Genomic DNA, 22,750 nt, shown 5'->3' with positions numbered 1-22,750 from the left:
GGAAAAGTCATTTTTCCTTCAAATCCCAAAGAAGGGCAATGCTAGAGAATGCTGAAATTATCAAATGGGTATGCTTGTTTCATATGCTAGCAAGGTAATGCTCAAGATCCTGCAAGCTAGACTTCAGCAGTATATAGGCTGAGAACTACCAGCTGCACAAGATAGATTTAGAAGGGGCAGAGGCACCAAACAGCAAGTTTGCCAACATCTGCTGGATAGTAAAGAAAGCTAGGGATTTCCTGAATAATGTTTATTTATGCTTTCTTGTCTACTCTAAAGCTGTTGTTTTTGTGGACCCTAACAGACTTTCATTTCACTAATCACTTGCCATACTGGATCACCTTATATGCATCATGATGGCTGTGTATGCAGAACAACTGTTAGAACTGAATATGAAATGACTTGATTAGTTCATGACTGGGAAAGGAGTAAGAAAAGGTTGTATATTGTCATCCTACTTATTCAACTTATATGCTGAGTTAACCATGCTAGGTCAGACAAATCAAACCCTGGAATAAAAATTGCTGGGAGAAATATTAATGCTAGGTATGCAAATGATAACACTCTAATGGCTGAAAGTGAGGAAGAGTTGAAAATCATATTGATGAAGACAAAAGTATTACAAAATGTTGTCATCTAGCCATATCCATTCTTTGCAGGCAATGACAGCTTTTACATTCCTGAGCTGAAATACCTCTGCAGATGGTTATTGCAACCATGAAATGAAGGGATGCCTGTTTTTTGGAAGGAAAGCTATAGCAAATCTTAATAATATTTTAAAGAGCAAAGTAAGACATCACAATGTCAACAAAGGTCCATATAGTTAGTCAAAATGATGTTTTCCCCAGTAGTAACACATGGCTGTGAAAGCTGGACTATAAGTAAGGTTGTGCATCAAAAAAAAACTGATGCTTTTGAACTAGAGCTCTGGAGAAAACTTTTGCAAATTCCATGGACTGCTGGAAGATTGAACTGGTCAGTACTTAAAGAAATAAATCTAGACTGTTCACTAGAAACCTTGATAGTAAAACTAAAACTTAGATATTTTTGCCACATAATGTAAAGACATGATTCAATAGAGAAGAAACTGATGCTGGCAGAGATCCAAGGGAAAAGAAAATGAGGACGGCAGAGGCTGTGGTAAATGGGCAGTATTACTGTGCTGGTGAAGATGAATCTGAAAGCTTAAAGAAGCAGTTCTTCACTAAATGGCTTGTCATGCTAAGTCGTTGAAGTCACAAAAAAAAAAAAAAAAACAGATTTGACTAAACAACATCATTATCATACGGTATACCTGAGCCATGAGTTCAGCAGGAACAGCAGCTCCTTGGAGAATGTCCTCAGTGCAGGAGGAAAATGCAGATTTCTCTTATATTCTTCGCCCACTCATAGGGAAACCTTCAAGATTCGGTAAACCTCATCACTGTGTCAGTGCTGGGGTTCCCTGCCAGGCTGGTTTAGGCAACTTCATGATCTGGGTTGATAAGGAGTCCATTGCCTGGCTTGTGAATTCATTCATATTATGAGTGTTCAGCTTCACTCTGGTTTTTATCATTGTAACCTGTCATTTAGGACATATCTTGGACTTGCCTTGGTGTTCTATCTGGGTATGGAGCCATTGGAACTGGTAGAGTAGCCAGCCATGTACTCTCATAGGATCATAAGAAGTTACTAGGCTATTGGCCCTGAGGCCCTTATGAGCCTAGCCAAGAGTTTAGCCCATGCATAGACAAATCAGCACCTGATGCCCCTGTCCAACAGGGACATGGGTGGAATCCCAGGGATGTATTTTCTATTTCCTATCCAGTTATCCATATTGAGGGCGGCCACGTTGGTGCAGCGGTTAGTGTTGTCGCCTCACAGCAAGAGGTTCTCTGGTTCGATCCTTGGCTGGGGTGCCTTCTGTGCGGAGTCTGCATGTCCTCCCTGTGGTCGCGTGGGTTTCCTCCGGGTACTCTGGTTTCCTCCCACATCCCAAAGACATGCTGTAGGTGGATTGGACACTCTAAACTGGCCCTAGGTGTGAGTGTGTGCGTGTGTGTGCCTTCTGTGGAAGGTTGGGTGCCGGGCTGTCAACTCGACACTGTAAAACTCCACTGCCAATCATGACTGGACAGGTGTTCCGCTGTGGTGACCCCTAACCGGGAAAAAGCCGAAAGAAGAAGATCCAGTTATCCATATTGCACTTAAAAAGGGGTAAAGAGGTACACTGTTTGACGTGGAGAAGGAATCTATTACATAGACGGGAGTCTCTGGGACACAAATCTGTCCCACCAGCAACTCCAGTTGATGTTACAGACCAGGTTGAGGCCGTGTGTATGGATTACTCGAGTGGAGCATGACTTGAGGATATGCAGCAGTCCCATCAAGTCGGGGTCCGACATTACCTTGTATGCCAGACAGAGGTCACCTCTGAGGAGTCTGTATGAAACAGGGTAGAGGGATAGGGCTTTTAGCTTATCTGTATATGATAGATTTTTGAGGCCCTGGTTTCTCCTGGTGAGAAACCTCTGTGGTCTCTCCAGCTGCTGCATGTGCTTTGCGAGGTACATGCCGAATGGGGCATTGTACTCAATAATGGGCCATATAAGGGAAGAATACAGGGATGTTATGACCTCCTTGTCCCTGAATGAGATACCCTTACTTATGAGGTGGGTCATGTAGAAAGCTTTCTGAACAATGAAAGCAGCATGGTGGTCAAAAGTCAGGTTGCTATCAATCTGGGTGCCCAAATCCCTCACGACTCACTGTATGCTTAGAACATTGTTATTAATGTGATAATTTGTGGGGACATCTTTCTCCCCAAAGGGGATGATGATGCATTTTTTGTATTCAACTTTAGGCCATGTTTCTGGCACCAGTCATTTGTTTGGGTGAGACCCTCTTGGAGGATGTCCACGTCACTAGGGGAATAGATGACAGCTCCTATCTTTCGGTCATCTGCAAACATGATCAGCCATAGCCCACTGGTTTTGGCCTGTACCTCAGAAAAGTATATCCCAAATAACAGAGGCCCCAAGACCGAACCCTGGGGTATGCCACTTGATACGAGTCTACTACTTAAGGTGGCTTCCCCTATTTTGACTAGGTGGGTTCTCTCAGTGAGCCAGTTGGCTACCCATCTGGTAACATACGGATTGATGCCTAGTTGAGAGAGTTTATCTATTATGCCCGAGTGGGGAATAGTGTCGAAGGCATTGGCCAGGTCAAGGTAAGTGGTGTGCACTGTCTTCCTCTTATCCATGGCTTTGGTGATTGTCTAATAAAATGTCGAACAAATGTAACAGACATGACCTCCTCTTGATGAAGCCAAACTGTGTGGGATCGTTTGTTTAGAAGTTGCCAATGTCCTTGTTAATGAGGTCCATGATAATCCGTTCCATGGCCTTACAGATCAGCCTAGTTAGGCTGATGGGTCTATAATTTTCCACATCAGTGGACGCTCCACCTTTGTGTAAAGGGATGACAGTGGCTGTCCTCCACTCAGCTGGGACAAAACCGGTACTCAGGCTTTGCTTGAATAGGGTGCCTAATGGTGCTGCAGGTTCCTGCCTGAGTTCATGTAGGTTGCACCCTGGGATGTTATCAGGTCCCATGGAGGCTATATTTTTTTGCCTTTAAGAGAGCAGTGATGACCTGATCCCTAGATATAAGGGGAAGGGGGCAGGTACTGGGAATGTCCTGATTTACTGATGGGGGGGGGGGCAGAGGGGTAAAATTTTCACTGAATCTGTCAACCAGCAAGTTTGCTATATCTACAGCATTTGTATATGTGGTGTCCTTGACCACCAGTTCTGAACAGATCTGGGTGCTACCTTTGTGATTACGGACATATGTGAAGAAGGCCTTATGATTGTGTCTAGTAGATATGGCCAATTTGCACTCGAAGTTTGCTTTGGAGGATTTCACTAGTGCTCTTATTGGCTTGTTTAGACTAAGGAGAGATTGCTTCCAATTGGGCACCTGCTCCTTCTTGGTCCAGGACAGCATTGTTTTTCTTTTGTTATAGAGTTTATTTATTGCAGATGTCCACCAGACAGGTTTACTTTTCCTTGCGGAGGATGATTTAGTCCTGTCAGATATTCCTGATTCCATGCATCTGTATAAATATTTGTATAGTAATTTGGTATAATTTTGGATACTGGTGCCAGTTTCTACAGAGGGGGAGGAGGCTGTGAATCTGTTTATACCATCCCTCAGGAGGCTGTAATCAGCTTTGGAGAAGTTTTTTTTCATCTTCAACTGGTTTGATTTGCAATTACCCTTCCCCATTTACAGCCCACTAATTCAAATTGGTGGAATGTAGGCACTTAAGTGCTGTAATTGTTGAGCATGTGATTCCTGTTCACCACTGATTCATTTTGATATTCAGTACTAGCAGCCTAGGTGAAATTCTTTTGAGCTACAGTAAGGCTGTGATGGTTACCCAATGATTCATTAGGTCTCATTTTATTAAGATTTGATGAGTTGATCCTGTTTTATTGAACTTAAATACTGCTGATGAGTGATTTCATCAAATTGTAATTATGTAAGCATGCTGCATTTTTGTGGTTTTACTGACTACAATGTTAGATATTTTTACTCCAAAGTTATACAGCCTTGAAGATAGCCTTTTAGGGAGAAGGAGTTGGTAGCAAATCCCTTAAATGAGAGAGATGCAGCCTCTTGCAGAAGCATTTTGTCAGTATAAAATTATATGCTATGCTTGACTGACAGAGCATGAGAACCCACTGTGGTATTCCTGTACGATGATGATGTCCCACAATAGCCTTTTTTTGATGTCTAACTCCATGAACTTTTTAAAACCTGGTGTAGACCTGAGCATAAATAGCAGCATACTGATCTTTCTGGTGTTAAGCTTTGGCTTGGAGACTATTATGCTTTTTCTCAAGCTAGGAGCTCATGTGAAAAAGGTGGTTTCATGTCTAAAGAGATTACTCCTGCAACCAGTTGACTGGCTACACTGTTTGTTGTGGTCAACAGGATACCTATACAACTTTTTCATCTGAAGAAGGTGACGTGACCAGTTGATTACTTGCAGCTGATAAATTCAGGCGATGCCTGCAGTGTTTGCCATGACGTGTTTCTTGGCATTGGTCTCAATTTCATTTCATTGATTGCTGTGAACTCACGTCCACCTGTGGATTAGACCTATGTCTAGATCAAGTGGTTATTGCCTGATTTGATGTTGGTCTAATTACTTATCAGATCAGCACTTCTTTGTCATTGGGATCTTTCCACCTTTATTAGAATGGACACTTACTCTTCTTCAGATTCTGATGTCCTGGATAATTGTTGCCCAACCTACCTTCAGTTTACTGATAATGCCCTTGAGTAACTTGTATAGTTGCTCAGCTTGACTCCATCTTAAAGCAGCATGAAGTTCAGTACACATTTCATACACTGATATTCCTATGTTGAAGCAGCAGCATTTGTTTTGGATGAAGAGGTGCTTTTTGATTTGCATTCTGTATGTGGAATAAGTCTTGAATGGAGAGAGCCTGCCAATGAGTAGTTGCCTGAGAGGCGAATGTATGTGAAGTGCTGTGGAGTTTGGTTCTAGGTGTAACGTGAGTTGTTGTGTGACTTGTCACCGGGATAAGGAGAGTTGATGTGGCCTTTGAGTAGTAATTGAGGTTGTATGATGTGATTTAATTTGTTTAGTACGTTGTTCATGCCATGCCAGCTACCAATACCTGATCAGCTTGTCCCAAGTTTTTTGGCTTTTCTTGAGTAGGTGATCTACTTGGTGCATCAGCTTTTGCTTATGGACTGCTCTGGATTAGACACTTGTTGTGGGTTTACTTTCTGCTGGAACCTGGATACCAGCTATGATTTCATTAACCATGCCCATGTATTCTCTAAATGCATTAATTGTTCAGTCAGCACTGTTTTTTTTCCATCTGCAGCAGCTGGAAAGGCCACAGAAGTACCTCACAAAGAGGATTACTGGCTTCAAACAAATGCCCTACACTGACCGCCTCAAAAAAACTCCAGCTTTACTCTGTAGCATATCACCTACTCCGAGGTGATCTCTGCCTAACATATAAAGCTATGTCAAACCCAGAGCTGTTGGACATGCTACACCTAAAGAAATCCCAATCCCTCCAAGCTACACGCTCTAGGGACCTAAACCTTGTCACCACAATAAACAGGACATGGTGGAGGGATAGATTCCTGTCCCAGAGACTTCCTATACTCTGGAACAAGCTACCCATCTATGTCAAGCAAAGTTCTTCATTAGCACTCTTCAAGAAAAATCTTGATGAGTGGATGGGGAATAGGAAATACACCCCGGGGATCACTTCTGTGTCTCTGCTGGACAGTGGCACAGGAAAATAACTTTCTTGGGTGGCGTAAGCTATGGTACCTTGCTGGCTAGGCTTACGTAGGCCCTTGGGCCGATAGCCTAGTACCTACCTATGAACTTATGAACCTATTGCTTCCTGTTCAGAGTTGATATGTTTTGTTTTTCACAAGTTTAACTGAATTTTATTCAGTCAACATCTACACAGCAAGTTTTGATAGGTACATCTAACTATTTTTCAAAGAAATACTTCCTTTTTTATTTCTTACAAGCAATATTAACATTAGCAACTCCAAATATTTTTATGTTCCCCTGTACATGTTTTCACTATAACAGAATTTGAGTGTAAAACAGTATTACTTATGTCATTGTATTTTATTTAATTTGTTACAGGCACGCTATTTCCTTTGCAGTAGCGTTGTCGCCTAATAGTAAGACGTTGTTCTGTTCGATTCTCAGCTAGAGCGTTGTCTATGTGGAGACATGCATGAATGGGTGTACCTTAGTTGAAGGTTGTGCATCAGAGCTGGCAACTCGGCACGTAAAAATCTACTGCCAATCATTAGCTGACCAGAGTTCCGCTGTGGCGACCCCTAACCGGGAAAAGCCGAAAGACACATCAACAACGCTATTTCCTTTCACAACTTCAGAGCCTATAAGCTTCTCTTTTATTTTTGTTTGCACTGAAAATGGTTTAAGGTTTTGCATTTTCAAACTGTCCTTGCTCTGTAAAAATAAATATTTTCTTTTTCAACAGAAACATTACATATAAGCAATCAATACCAAACTTTCTTTCAGCTCTACTAACATGAGCTTTGTTAAAATATGTTTATTTTTCTTATCTTTGGAGGCTCTTGTTATGGATCCATTCTAACACAACTGTGAAATTTTCTTGCATAACTTTACTCTGAGAAGCAGGTGCTGTTCGTCAAGTCACCTATAACATGTATTATATTTGCTGCTTTCAATACTCTTGGGAATAAACACTTTGACATTTTGTTCTTGTACGCTTCTACATTATTGACAAATGCTTGACTTGCAAAACTTTCTGATTTTTATTTGTTCCCTGTGTTGGTAAAACAGAAATATAGACATTTTCAGATGTTAACTTATTTTCTGATACTAATCATTTATATGCATTCATCTTTTAATATACATACAATAACTTCAATTAATCTTGGCTGTAAATGCTTCCCATAATTACAGCATTTTCTTAAATCAGTCACATAATACTGTCTTATTTAGTACGGTTTCTAATACAAAACAGAAATGTGTATCTCTGTAGTGTTTTAGTAACGTTATGATTAAAGTGATTTTCTTTAAACTTGTAGTTACATGTGAGTTTTTTTAACTGGGTTGTTCAAGTCAGGAGGCATTTGTTTAAACTGTAGGTTTTAGTTCCACAAACTTAAATAATTATGGCTGCTATCCGCCCTTTCATTTTAGTGTCACATGCCACAAAACACAGTTGCAGTTTTCTGTAGTGCTCCTCTGAAGACTGGACTTGTATGTCAGATGCAGTTGTAGTACCCACAGTTATTTTATTTTTTCCTCCTTACGTTGATGAAGTTTCTGGATTCTCCAATCGTATATAAAGCATCAGAAAATAAACATATAGTAAAAGTTCAGTACCTTATATGATTTAAAAACGTTAATAAATAATTCAAACACCAAAAGAACAGTGGTAGTACAAAAACAGTGTACATAGGCTTATAGTTTCAAACGTAAGTACTAGGTTAGTTGCCCTTGCTGGATATTTTAAGCCTAGCCAGTTTCCCTTTTTGTTATTGAAATCACCTATCCCATTTGTTTATAAATTGACCTTACCCATCCCATGGTTGATAATTATATTACCCCTAATAAGAATAATTAGGATCATACCACAGATAATTTGAGGGGACCCATACATGGGCTAAAGCATATAAGATATAGTAGTATTCTAGGCAGTCCTGAAGTACATTTTCTGTTTCCATCCTTTGTTCTAAGTTGTGCTTGAAAATGGACAAGGATAAACTTTATTTTATGTGGGTGGGGGAGTCTATGCTGTAGCAACGTTGTTCTCTGCAAAATATACCTGTCCTTCCAAACAGTTATGCTGATGTTGCAAAAGTAGTTTAGATCTCCAGACTGAGTATTTCTGATGCCATTTGACTTGCTGATGTGCAGTAAATCCATCAGTAATGGGTCAGAGGACTCCTTGTATGCCAGTCACAAGTCACCTCTTAGCAGTTTGTAGGATAACTAATTGTAGTGACAGGGCTTTGAGTCGGTCCATGTAGGACATGTTGATTAGGCCATGTATCCTTTTAGTAAGGCATCTCTGTGGACCGATACATGGCAAAGGGGGAAATATTCATTGATTGGCCTAATGTGGGCTGAGTAAAGGGGAATAATGGCATCCCTAGATGTATACACAGTCCCTTTGTTTATAAGCTGTGCAATACAGAAAGGCTTTCTTACAACAATGGACTCATAAGTTCATAGGTGTTTACTAGTCTAATGACCACAAGGGCCTTTTTAAGCCTAGCCATGCATCCCAAATCTCTGACAAGTTCTGGTACCCTTGATAAGTGTAAGCAGGGATTTGGAAGATGAAACATTTTCAAGCAGGCGGCCTGGGAGATGAAACATTTACAGGTTGCCTGTGTCTATTAGAGATATAGGTGCCAAACCAGGGATGAATTTCCTGTTCCCCATCCAGTTGTCCGAGTTGCACTTGAATTGGATTAGGGAGGAACCGTGCTTCATATGGATGGGGAGCCTATTCCATAGACGGAATCGTTTCTTGGATACATACCTGTCTCTTCAACAGGTCTTATTTATATCATAGGCAAGGTTTAAGTTTTTAGAATGGGTAATTCTGGAGCTGCTTGTTTAGTGGATATGCAGGAGGTCCATCAGCGTGGGATCTGACAATGCCCTGTATGCCAGACATAGATCTCCCCTTAGAAGCCTGTAGGAGACATAATACAAGGATAGAGGCTTGAAGAGGTCTGCATAGGATATTTTACTTACGCCCTGCAATCTTTTAGTGAGGAACCTCTGTGGACATTCCAATTGTTGGATATGCCTGATTAGGTACATACCACAGGGGGCATTGTGCTCAATGATATGTCTGATGAATGCCGAATACAGTGGAACAATGAATTCCTTGGACTTGTATGCTATAGCTTTGTTTATAAGTTGATCAACATAGAATGATTTCCTCACTACTGTAGACACATGATGGTCAAAGGCTAGATTACTATCTGGGAGTGTCCCTAAGTCCCTAACTACTGGGTCAAGTCTAAGGGGTATGTTTTCTATATGATATTTACTAGGGGTGGATGACTTCCCAAAGGATACGATTATGCATTTGCATTTCTTGGTATTTTTGTTTATCTGTGTCAGCCTGTACTGAAAAACATTTGTGTCAGTGTGGGATTCAGTGACAGCTCCTAATTTGCAGTCATCTGCAAATTTAGTCAGCCAGACACCACTGACATTGGCCTTGACTTCAGAGAAATAAATGCCAAAAAGGAGTGGTCCAAGGACTGGCCTCTGAGGAACTCCACTTGTGACTGGCTCTTTGTAGAGGTGGACTCCCCAATTCTAACTTCCTGGGTCCTGTTTGTGAGTTGGCTATTCAGCAGGTGACATACTAGTTTGTAACTAACCTCTTGCGTTTGTCAACAGCGCCCAAGTGGGGTATCGTGTTATATGCATTGGCCAGATCAAGGTAGGCAGTGTAAACCATTTTTCACTCATCCATTGCTTTGTTTACCTTCTCAAAGAGGTCCACCAGGTTGAGCAGGCATGATCTGCCCTTGACAAAATCAAACTGGGTTGGGTCCAGTGTCTGGAGGTTTACTATATCTATTTTGATCATTTCCATGATAATTCTTTCCATGGTTTTACATATAGGACTAGTGAGACTTATGGGTCTGTAGTTGGCCCACCTTTGTGCAGAGGGATGACTGATGACTGTTACTGTTCTCCATTCATGAGGCATAATGCCTGTTTTGAGGCTGCAGTTAAATAGTAATTCCAGAGGCCCTGATAGGTCATCTTTAATTCTATTTAGAAGGCATCCTGGGATATTGTGTGGGCTCATTGATTTAGTGTTCTTGGTCTTAGACAGAGCATTCAGGATCTGTTTCCTAGTGATAATAGGGGGAGTTATATTTGATGGTATTTCCTGAGGGAAGGTTGAAGGGGAGAGAAGGGTAAAGTTGGAGCTGAATATATCAGCCAGGAGGTTTGCTGTATCTTCTGGCTCATTATATGTGGCTCCATTTACAGTGAGCTCTGCACACAATTGTGTATTTCCTTTGAGGTTGTGGACATGGCTAAAGAGTGCTTTGTGGTTGTCCTTGGCCTGGGAGGCCAAACTTACCACAAATTTGGATTCAGTAGACTTTATTTCCCTTCTGAGTTGTTTAGTTTGATGACAGTGCCTTTATCCTGCTCCTAATTTTTGCCATCATTTTCCTCCTCCTGTTATACAACCTATTGATTTTGTGATTCCACCAAGGTGGCTTGTTTTTTGAGCTAGTTCTGTAATTCTTCCTAGTGGGTACAGCTGTTTCTATGCAGCTGTTAACATGCTTGTACAGGGTTTCTTTGAACAGTTCTGCATAAACAACAGTGTTCTCAGGGTTTAGGGGGGTTTGAAATTTTGCCAGGATATCACTTAATAACAGGAGGTTAGCCTTAGAGTAGTTCTTGAATTAGACCATTTTGTGGTCTGACCTAACCAGGGAAGACATTACAGTAGGGCATGCGCAACACTCTTCCATATTAGTGAGGACCAGATCCAGTATGGTTGCATCCCTGCTTGGTGTATTGACTGTCTGGTACAGGGAGTTTGTGTTTACAAAATCCAGAAATCTCTGTGCCTGTATGTTTGGTGTCATATAGTATTTCCAGACCACTCATACTGGTTAAAAGTTAGTTCACTGTTCACATAAGTTCTCAAATCCTGATCAACTGGGTCAGCTTGTCGGGCATGTTGTCAGTGTGGTAGTTCCTTGGAGTAGATGACTTCCCAAAGGATGCAATAATGCATTTTTTGGCATTTAGTTTCAGATCATGATTTTTACAAGTTATTTGCGAAAAACCTTCCTCCAGGATGGATAAGCCATTTGGGGATTCAGTGACTGCCCGTAGTTTGCAGTCATCTGCAAACATAGTTAGCCAGAGCCCTTTGGTACTGGCTTTTACTTCAGAAAAGCAGATGCCAAACAGGAGATGTTCCCAGCACAAAATCTTGTGGGACTCCACTGATGACTGGTCTCTTTGTGGAGATGAGTTCCACAGTTTTGATCATCTGCATCTCATCTGTGAGCCAATTGACATTCCACTGGGTGACAAAGGTTTTTTTTCTCAGTTTATTTAGCTTTTCTACTATGCCTGAGTGGGGCATTGTGTCAAAAGTGTTGGCTAGGTCTAGGTATGCTGTCTGTACCTTTTTGCCTTCATCCATTGCTTTGGTGACCTTTTCAAAAAATCCACCAGTTTGGATAAGCATGACCTGCCCTTGACAAATCAAGACTTGAGACGGGTCTAGTATTTGAGGGACCCTATGTCCTGATTGATTAATTCCATTATAAGTCTTTCCTTGGTTTTGCATATGAAGCTGGTCACACTTATGGGTCTGTAATTGGCTGTGTCTGTGGAATGGCTGTAGCTGTTCTCCATTCACTTGGTGCAAAACCTTTAGGGAGGCTGAGATTGAACAGTGTTGTTAGGGGTGTGGCTAGATCGTGCTTTATGTTATTTAAGATGCATCCAGGGATATGACCCATTGATGCAATATTTTTAGCCTTTGATAAGAACTTGATCTTATGTGATAGCTAGAGATGAGCCAGTTTCAGGTACATGTTGAGCAACAGGCAGAAGGGAGAGAGGGGTAAAGTTGTAGCTGCATCTTTTGGCCAGTAGATTCACTACATCTTCGTTGTTAACAGTCAGCCCAGTGCATTGCAGCGTTGTGCTTTTGGAATTATGAATGTAACTACAAAATGCCTTGTGATTGTCTTTGGCTTGGGTAGCTATTTTAGCCTCAAACTTGGCATTGGTGGATTTTATTAAGCTCATGAATTGTTTTATATCAGTGACAAGGGCTCTAACATTCTGAGGATTACTCTACTTACTTTTGGTCAAAATTCTTTTCCTTTTATTATAAAGCTTATTATAAAGCTTTTTGATAGTATGGTTCCACTGTGTGGGTTTGTTTCTGGGGTTTGCCCTGCACTTATTCCTATGGGAATAATATAAGTCAGTAGCATAGATAAATCAAGATACATTGCACAGTTAAGAAGCTATAGGGGCAGAACTAGCAAAAATTGGATTCTAATTGCATGTGCTTCTCAGTGCTCTGAAATTTAATGTACCATCTAGAATTTGTCATTATATAACCAAGATAATTTAGGAAATTCATTCACTTTTGTAGCTAAGTGCATCATTTTCATTGCATGTTTTTAACAGCAAATATCTTTTAAACTAAAATATTTTCTAAGCTGACATTACATTGGTTAGTTCAGTGTTTCAGAGCTGCTATTTTCTGATATGCAACTGTTTTTGTTTTAGGCAAGAAACTAGGATTTACGATTGATTCAGGAAAGTTTCACAATGTCTCTTTAGGACAAGGACAGGAAGAGGTTGCTGAAAAATCTTTAGTTAAAGCTTCCAAAGGAGGACACTGGGTTATCCTTCAAGTAAGTACTGATGTTGTTAAGTCCTGTAATTTAATGCACTGTACTTATGTGAGGATCATCATGTACTTTTATTATTGTATCATGAAGACAACTCACTTCCAAATAAGATATTTTCCACCTGTTTAGTTTTTAACCTGAAATTATATAGAAACACATTACTGAATGGGATACTTTGCTCAGAAGTACCAGGAAGAGAGAGATCTCCATCCACATATTAGGATAAAACTTTTTCCAAGTCCTCCAGGTCAGAAAAGAAGAAGGAAAGAGCTGAGGAAGCTGATGCCCCTATTCTTGAGAAGATAACACCTCTAAAAGTGACAAGGGTTTCCTCATCACCTGCTTGACCAGGATCCTCGTCAGTGGAACCCTAGCCAGGTCTTCATCCCTTATCTATCAGGAATCATATGGTACCACCTTTAATACCACCTGGACCTTTAGAGATCGAACATTTAAACGTTAGAAGATGTAAAAAAAAAAAAAAATTAAAAAAAAGTAAAAGAAAAGGGTTTTAGCAGGGGGGTAAGCCCTCCTGCACCCCCCACACCCCTGCTACTTAAATATACCAATTCCGAGATCGCACATCAGTGCACTACATTGCAGAAACGGGAAATTTCCCCTTCCTACACTGTAGCGCGATCTTGGAGTTGGTATATTTAAGTAGGGATCTTGAGAGTGCAGGGGCTTGCCCCTGCTTACCCTGGTTTTGGTTTTGTCACTTCGTTTTTCTTTTTTATTTTTAAACATTTTTGAATGATTAAATGTTCGATCTGTAAAGGTCGACCTTTACAGATTCGAACATTTAATCGTTCGTTGATCTAATATAGACCCTTGGCACCAGGTAGAAGAACTGGATGTTTTTCATTGGAGCAAGAATTGTCCAGATTTGTGACGTCTAGACTTGCATGTGCTTCTTCTTTGCACCCCTACAGGTGCCAGATTCATGATTATTTGCCAAAGGATTATTTTTTGACAGACTAGTACACAAATGTCAATCACTGAAAACCACTTTCAAGAGACACATTTTAAAGCCTTTTTTTGCACCCCCCCCCCACACTTGTATAAACCAACTCCAGGGTCGCACAACAGGGGAGAAAGTGCAGCACTTCCTGTTAACGTGAAGTGTCTTTCACTGATAACTCTACCACGCTGCTTTCCATCAAAAGAATAATCCTTTGAACAATCATGTTCCCTAGGACTCTTAGGATCCCTACCCCTTTGGATTGGGAGTATGTTATGTCAATTATGTCAGCCTTCATGAAGGCCCCACTTCAGTATGGTGTCATCTCTGCCCTTATATTTCCTCCAGTTGTTCCAGAAGTTCAGTCATCTAATCTTTGAGTTATTCCTCCTCTGTGTCCTGTTGTGGCACCAGTAATGATGGCGTTAACACTGTGCCTGCACTAGTTCTTCTGATGTCAGCAGATGATGTTTCTTCTTCGCCGATGTCCTTGGCATTGGTGTTTTCTTCGGTGCTGACCATGTCGACTTCGGGAGCCATTATGGCTGAGGGGCTCTGTTTCAAACCTCTGGTGTTGACAACAGTCACAGTATTGTTGAGGCCATTGCTGGTGTTGGAGCAGTTGATGCTCAACCCCTCAGTACTGAAAGTCTCTTGGGTTACTTTGGCAGTGAAGCCTCCAGCCCTGACAGTGTCTATGTTGTTTCCTTGGAGCTGATGCTAACCATCTTGGTGATGAGTGGTATGGCCTTGCATACTTCAGTAGAACAGGTGACTCAGAGGAGACCTGAAGTAGGATCTTGGTTAGGACTTATGCAGCTTCCACCTATTCCACCCAGAAGTACTGCTGAAGTTGGAGCCTTTGACCGCTCATCTTGTATGCTCCAACAGATCAGAGGAACCCATGCCCACATTGCTAAGATCTGGGGAGCTTTCTTCTCAGGACATTTCTGATAACTTTCCTCCTAGTCCTCACAAGAAGAGAGTGTGGAAGAGTAAGCACATTGACTCCCCTTTGGAGTCTCCCTTGCTGTATGCAGATCTCAATAAAGGGAAGGTTTCACCATAGTCCTCTCCAGAAGACCACATTTGGCACAATCCTGGAGATGCCAAAACAGAGGGAATTCCGGCCCACATACTCACCCTCCTTAGAGGAAGAGATTTTGCAGGAGGTCTACAAGTCCTCTCTCTCCAGCATCCTGGAAAGTGCCATCATCAGACAAATTAGAGCACACAGCATGCGGTAAAAGCTGGAAAGAAATGGAGGTAGAAGAGTCAATACCATGTAAACTTGATAGAGGGCTGCAGACCCTCAAACATAGACAGCAGTGAAGCAAAATACCTCTTGTGGACCCCATAGTGGTGGCTACTGCCTTCAAAATAAAACATCCCAGATGATTCCCAAGCTGTTCATCCCCTGAATAAAGAGTCCAGGGTGATGGATAAACTGGGGAAGCAAGTGTATGCATCCAGTACCTTCTTGGTTAGAGTCTTGAATTACATGGTGCACATGATCAGATTTCAGAAGGATTTGGCAAAGACGATGTTACACTGAAACATTTGCCAGCAGGTGACTTGAGGACACATCAGGAAACTCAAGTGGCAGCAGTGAGGTCTATCTCCCAGGTGACCATGTGTTTGATTCATAAAGCGATAGATGGGTTCAGCTAGAGTGGTGGGCTCTCACTTGGCAATGAAGAGACAAGCCTGGGTGTGCTTTGTGGATTTCAAGGATCACTTCAAGGTGGCAGTCATCAATACTTTTCATGGCATCATCTTGTTTGGGCAAAAAGTGAAGGAGAAATTGCTGCAACGTAAGCAGGAAGGCAAAACACTCACAGCTTTTAGGGTAATGTTTTTGGAACCCTCAGAGGACCTTTCAAAGTAATCATCAAAAAAGACACTGAAAACTTATGGTTCCACAACTTCCAACAGCCACAGAAGAGGCAATAGTATGATAGGGGTTCACATGGCAGAAGGGAGTTCCAGTGTAGTCAGTCTCCTAGATTTAGATGTGGTCACAATCATCAGGAATTTAGTGAATCTTTTTGAGGATCCTGTCAGTATGAGTCCTAAAAGTTTCCTGACTGTCCTGCTCTGGAGGCTGTGAGGGAATGCCTTCCTTTACACCTACCAGAGTTGTTTGTCATTACGTCAGGCAAGTGGATTAGGAAGCTTATATTTAGAGGTTACTCTCTATTCCCTTTTTGAAAATGTTCAAACGCATTCACTTGCATCCCATGACAGTTCCACCCCACCAAGGGAGGTAGCCTTGAAGGAAATCAAAACCTTATACTAAAAAGAGCCATCCAAGAGGTCCCACCGTACACATGAGGGTCCAGACTTTACTCCATGTTTTTCTTAGTGTTCAGAAAGACAAAGGACCTCAAATCAATTCTCAGCCTAAGTCAAATTAACGAGTTTGTGAAGAAGGAGACATTCTGGGTGGTCTATGTGCAGTCTGTACTGCCAGGCCTGCAGGCAGGAGATGGGATGTGCTCTTTGGATCTCCAAGATGAATACGTGCACATCCAAATAGCCTAGACACCAGGGAGATTCCTGACCTTCCAGGTGGGAACCAGTCACTCTCAGTTTTGAGCCATGCCTTTTGGACTCACCACAGCCTTCTGGGTGTTTACCAAGTGTATGTCATCCATCATGGCTCACATGCTACTACTCAGAATACAAATTTTCCATACCTAAATAACTGGCTCATAGCAGCCTCCTACTATGGAGATACTCCTATTGGCAAGATATTGCTTACTCAGAAAGTATCTATCTTTGGGGATCATGGTCGGTGTGACCAAATCTTAACGGGATACATCACAAATCCTGACATTTATTGACTACCAGTTAGATGCTGTCAATCAGAAAGCAGAGTTACTGTCAGACAGAATATCCTCCATTGTAAGTGAAGTCTCAAAGCTGTTACAGAATCCATGACCTACAACAGCAGATGTTCTCAAGATACTATGCCTGATGGCCTCTTCCATCCATATGGTACCCTTTGCAAGAATGAACATGAGAATTTTACAGTGGACATTCAGAAATAATTAAGACCAGGCCTTTCACACCATGATGGATAAAATAAAAATTAAAAGGCCTGCATCACAAGTTTGTTATAGTGGATAGAACCATAGAATCTGTCTGCAAGTACCCCCTTTACCTGGCCATCCTGTACTGCCACTGTAACTATGGATGCGACCATAAAAGGTTGCAGGGGCATTACCTGAACAGGATGGTCCAGGATACATAGACTACATCAGTGCAGACTGTATCAGTGTAGTTGAGATGAAAGTGGTTTTCCTACTGTTTCAGGCATTTCTGGACTTGCTCCCTTCAGATGGATATCCAGTCTCACAGATAATATGGTGGTGGTATGGTACATAGACAAGCAAAGCAGAAAACATTCTTATCTCCCTATACAGAGAAGCTATGAGGATTTGGGAATGGGCTGTAATGTTGCGCTGCTTTTTCATTGCAACACATATACCTGGGACATCCAACATGATTATGGACAGGTTGAGCAGACAAATATTGCTCCTGTGTGAATGATCTCTCAAAAGTAAGATAACTTCTGACATATTTTTGAGATTGGGAATGCCTTGTTGTGACCTTTTTTCTTCACCATTCTACACCAAATGCCAACATTTTTTCAACATTGTTTCTCAAGAGGGACAGCCACCAAAAGACACATTGTCCCATAACTGGCCCCAAGTCTCTTTTATGTATTTTCCCATTTCTATTCATAACCATAATCCTGCAGAAAACAAAAACATGTAGAACAAGGATCATTCTCATAGCACTGTTCTGACTTCACCAGATATGGTTCCTTTTGCTGTGGCCTCATCTTAAGAGAAGATCCCTTCTCCTAAAGCAGTATGCTTGTCTCCTGTCACACCCCTCCAGTCTGCCTTACTTATACATATAGTCACTTTACAATTTCTCCACTTCCAGTAATGGCCAGGGAATCAGATGTTCCCTTCTAATGTAATTTGTTTGATTGCTGCATCTGAAAGACCCTGAGCAAGGAGAATTTACAAGGGTAAGTGGAAAAAAATCACTCTGGACTTTGAAGAAATATAGAAATCCTATGTCAGCATCTCTTGTCAGTGTGCTCATGTTTCTAGCAGACCTTTCTAGAAAGGGTAACAGTTACCTGCTCCACAGAGTGTGCAGTATATCAACCAGAAGAACTTCTACTTATTCATCTTCCAAGTGCTCTGCAATGCATAGGTTATTACATACACTGTGTCCATACACTATCCAGGCACTGCCTATAACTGATATATCTGGTATGTGGGCAACCTCTATGAATATTTCTTGCTGGCTGACTTCCCATACAGTCATCTAGTTGGTTTGCCAGCTACATAGGCCAGGGTATGTTGTTCTCACTGATGTAGACAGCAGGCTACACATAATTATGTCTGCTGGTGTGTGTTACAAGTGATGCCGCATATGCCTTGGAACCATGGCTGATGACCCCAGTCCGAACATCCCATATGAGCATGGCCAAGATGGCATACAACACTGTACCTTCACAAGCATAGATCACTGTTGAATGTGTGTTTAGATGCCTGAAGAGTTTGTTCTCCTGCTTGGATACATCTGGTAGCACACTGCAGTAATTACCTGAGACCTCCAGTCACATATCCATTATGCCATGCTAGACATTATAGTAGTACAGAAGCTGCTACAACTTTGGAATGTCACAGCACTGCCTGGCAAATCTTTAACAGCAGCTGAGGAGGAGTCAGGTACAAAGTCGCTGGGGAAACCAGATACAGCAATATCTACTTCAAGTCAGAGGTGGTGCAATTCACTCTCACACTAATAAAGGGGCAGACTCTGACCCACAACTTTGGCCCATGACAAGATCAACATAGAATAAAGCTGATATTTGCATTAACACACTCAGCTATGCATTACAATTAATTGACTAACCACACTATGCATTACCTTATCCCCACAGGTTAATAGTTTGGGTAGGGCACACTCATCTTTATTTGCATAGGTATGGTGAGTCACAGTAATAGGTGACAGCAATGCTGCTATAGGTGTAGGAGTTACTAAAGGTAGATATGTTAACCACAAAGTCATGTAGCAGGTTGGGAGAAGTCACATATGACATCTTCCAGTGTCATGGTGAAATTTCTACATTATGCACATTGGCCAGAGGTACTTTGTGGCCTTGCGGTATCAGGGGTGGATGTTTCCAATGCAAGTTTTGGACTCTGGGAGCATGTATAGAAACCTTGATGTAGCTCACCATGTTGGAAGTCAGTAAATGAATGGCATCCATGACCCATAGCATGGCTGTGGATAGGCATGCACTCAGCAGGCCAGCAGGGGATTGGGATGGTGTGGAATTGCAGGAACAAGAGTAGTTTGCCTCATGTGGCATTCCTGGAATGGACTAGATAATTGTCTGCTCCGACCATGACATTGGCCATGTTTAGGTGTAGAGGTCACTGTGGCCAAAGGTGACAGTCTTTGGAGCAGTGTGTGCCATATGTGTAAGCTTGGCCTGTGAACATCCACCATACATCTGAAGCTTTGCAAATCCATAGTGAACATTTGCCAGTTATTCTTATAGTTGCACCCATAGATGCAGTTTGGGCTTCCAGGCCTCAGCAGCAGTCATGTTTGCTGCTGAAACTTATATTCCATGTCATTCTGCTTGTGCTGCAGGTCTATATATATGCCATGTCACTCTGCATGTGGTGCAGATCATCTTGCAATCCATGCAGTAATTGCAATTCCTCACCCATACTTCACAGCATGCTTACTCTCTTTACCTTGGTGTGTGTAGTAGGTTGTCAGTGCTTGACTCATTGACCTGCACATCCATCGAATAATCCTAAGTTTAGTATCTAGGTCTGGGAATAACCTGAGTCACGATGGTGATGGTCATCTACATACCTGTCCCCTACAGTGTGTGTGCATACATTGGAGGTAGAGCAGTTGGTGGACGTCATCTGTGGTTGTGACAGCTGTGTAACTTGGGTGTGGCTCACACTGACAGGACATTAGCAGTTAATAAAAGATGTAATGGATTTTCAGCTTACTCCTCCACCATCACTTCATACACAGTGGATGCATGCATGTCCACCAGATAGTGCCAATATGTCATCTGACTATAACATTTGCTTGGTACAGGTATCTGCCTCAGGTGACCTGCTGATCACCTCAAAAATATGCTAGCCTGTTGTGCTAGACCCTGCAATAATGGAACCTATGAAAGCATGCATGTAACATTCCTGTGGTAGTGCTGCAACATATGTCACATTCCTCCCTCCCCAACCTGTGACACACAAGCTAGTACAGATCACTTATATGAATACCAGATGGGCATACAAATATATTGTGGAACAGATTGTTGCATTTGCAGCCATGATGTACCTGAAGAACAGATTTGCATAGATGTTCTGCTGAGTAACCTCCTTCACACATATAGGTCATTGTACAACTGGAAATGTATATGTTACTAACCTAGGTGCATCTCCTACAGACACTCAGGTAGGTGAGCGTTAAGAAGTCTTTCACCTCTGTGAATCAGTTCTGTGTTTGTGGCTCACCTCCTGTAACAGAGAATGTCTTGTGCCTTGGTCTTGATGTGCAGTATCATACTGATGACAATGTAACAGACTTGTACCATCGTCTTATGGCTGTCCACTTCATTGATCTGCACCACACCATATCACACATGGTCCCATAAAGCATTGTTTGTTTTATCTTTTTCAGGGCTATGCATGGCACATGTACATAGGGCCTGCTGCATTGGCACTGTCTTTAAGTTGGTAAACTTTTCCAACCATTGCCATTCTCTTAAGCCCATGACAAGATGTGTACTGTATGGGTTGCATGTGCGAGACAGTGTGTGAGTGATTGTCCTTGGCAGACATTTGTGCCTCAGCACTATTCCCCAGCCAACATTTGGTAGCCATATACATGTCTACTATTGTGTTGTGATCATTCTCACTTTTTCCTATAATTACAGCAGTAATGGGCATGTTACCACTACCAAACTTTTTCCAACAATGTACTGATAGCCATTTGTGCTACGCACAGTCTATAATGTCATGTCACTCTCTGCACATGGCCATACCATGACCTACCTGCAGAAGGCATTGCTTTCCCTTGTAACTTGTCTTATAGTCTCTCTGCTTGGGCTGTGTGACCCCCACTCAAGCTGGACAATAATCTGTTATGCCCTTGTGCTTTGTTCTCTGTCATTGTGACCCCCCCCAACAGTTGGACAGTAAACATCCCCTTGGGCTGTGGTCTCTGTCAAGGTGAATCTTCCTAGCCAAACAGTAACCTGTCATGTCCTCTTGCTATGTTCTTTGTCAGGGCACCCCCCACCTTGCTGGACAGTAACTTGTCTTGCCCTTGCTCTGCAATCCTTGTCAAGGTGATCTCTTCAGCAGTGATCTGTCATGCCCATCTGCTGTGTTACTTAACCCATTTTACTGTTGCTGTCTTGCACCGTGGGTGCCCCGTATAGTACAGAGGTATATTACAAGTTGTCTTATCTTCTTTCACTGTGTTTGTGCGTCGTTTTTTCCACTGAAATCCTGTTCCTGACTTGCTCGAATTAATGAGACCATTTTTAATATGGCAGTCACACTTTTTATTGCAATACAGTGTATGTCATAGACAGAATTAGTGCTGTATGCATTCCCCAGTCTGCACTTCCCTCGGTTAAGTTGAGGAGTTAAAAAAGTGTCCTTACATTTGACAGCCAGTACAAAATAGTCCTCTCCAAGGTTAGGACCAAAAACCTAATTTGATCTAAACCTGTAATAAACCACTTGCTCGAAAAATAACAAGCAGCTTGCTGCAGTTAAAGGACCACACACAAATGCTTCAGACATAACTACAAATACAGTGTTGCTGTTCATTTCTGAATGTTAGTACTGCACCTCTACACCACAAATGCATCTCTAAGACCTTGCACTCAGAGCAGCTGCCCCCTTCAACCTGTCCTTGCTACTCCTGTGCTCATAGAGAGGTGATTGTGATAATGAGGTAATGTAGCACAGATGTCTCTGAACTGCTGACAAAATGCATTCCTCTTTCGCTCATCCAGATGACACTACCATAATTATCCCTGCCCATTCCAAGGACAGGAGATTATGTATATACTGTACTAATGCCTTAGTGATACTTTCCACAGTGTACTGTTGCTGCCCAATGATGCATATCACAGGCAGTCCATAAAGTGTTTCCATGAACATAGGGTTACCTACCATTTTGTTCCTTGTTATAAACATTTGTGTGGACATAGCCCCCTCAAGTGCTGGATTCAGCAGGGCTAATGCCTGGTGCAGCCAGGAGACAAAGATCTTTTTGTATCTGCTGCATATGAACTGTCTGTCCCTTTATGTAAGACTGATGCCTTGTACCAACTAGCCAGGAAAGACTTCATGGGTAGAATAATAGAATATAGGATGAAGAAAATGTGAGTCTAGATGGATGGGAATGTGTTTACGTTATGCTATGACTTTTATAGCACTTACAGGAAACTTCATGATTTAAATGTTTTTTTAGGTTGTATATGGAAAGCATGTAGGAAGGGAGTGGTCATATGTTTAGTGGGAAGGATTCCTCAAGGGCGGGGGATGCTAGTGTTGAGAAATTGTAGTTAATACCATGAAGTCTCTTCCTTGTGGTAAGTAAGGACAGGTTTCATGGAAATGTGATCTTATGTTTTTGGTAGTATATATTTTAGTTTATTTGCTGGTAATAAAAGGGTAGGTCTGTAAATTTAGAAGTTTATAGGTG

General features: G+C 41.8%; 1 protein-coding gene across 1 annotated transcript in view; it reads left to right on the top strand.

Moving 5' to 3' along the window:
- DNAH11 (dynein axonemal heavy chain 11) overlaps nt 1–22,750 on the top strand; it is a 4,606,558-nt gene that overhangs the window by 3,987,756 nt on the left and 596,052 nt on the right. The window contains exon 73 of the mRNA XM_044065542.1: nt 12,878–13,005. Coding sequence (XP_043921477.1) covers nt 12,878–13,005 — 128 coding nt within the window. The remainder of the gene's footprint in view (nt 1–12,877; nt 13,006–22,750) is intronic.

This window comes from Protopterus annectens, chromosome 3.part0 (genome assembly GCF_019279795.1).
Source record: "Protopterus annectens isolate FY-2018-M chromosome 3.part0, PAN1.0, whole genome shotgun sequence".
Lineage (NCBI taxonomy): Eukaryota > Metazoa > Chordata > Ceratodontiformes > Protopteridae > Protopterus > Protopterus annectens.
The sequence above is the reverse complement of the archived record's forward strand: the minus strand, read 5'-3'. Positions and strand labels throughout refer to the sequence as shown.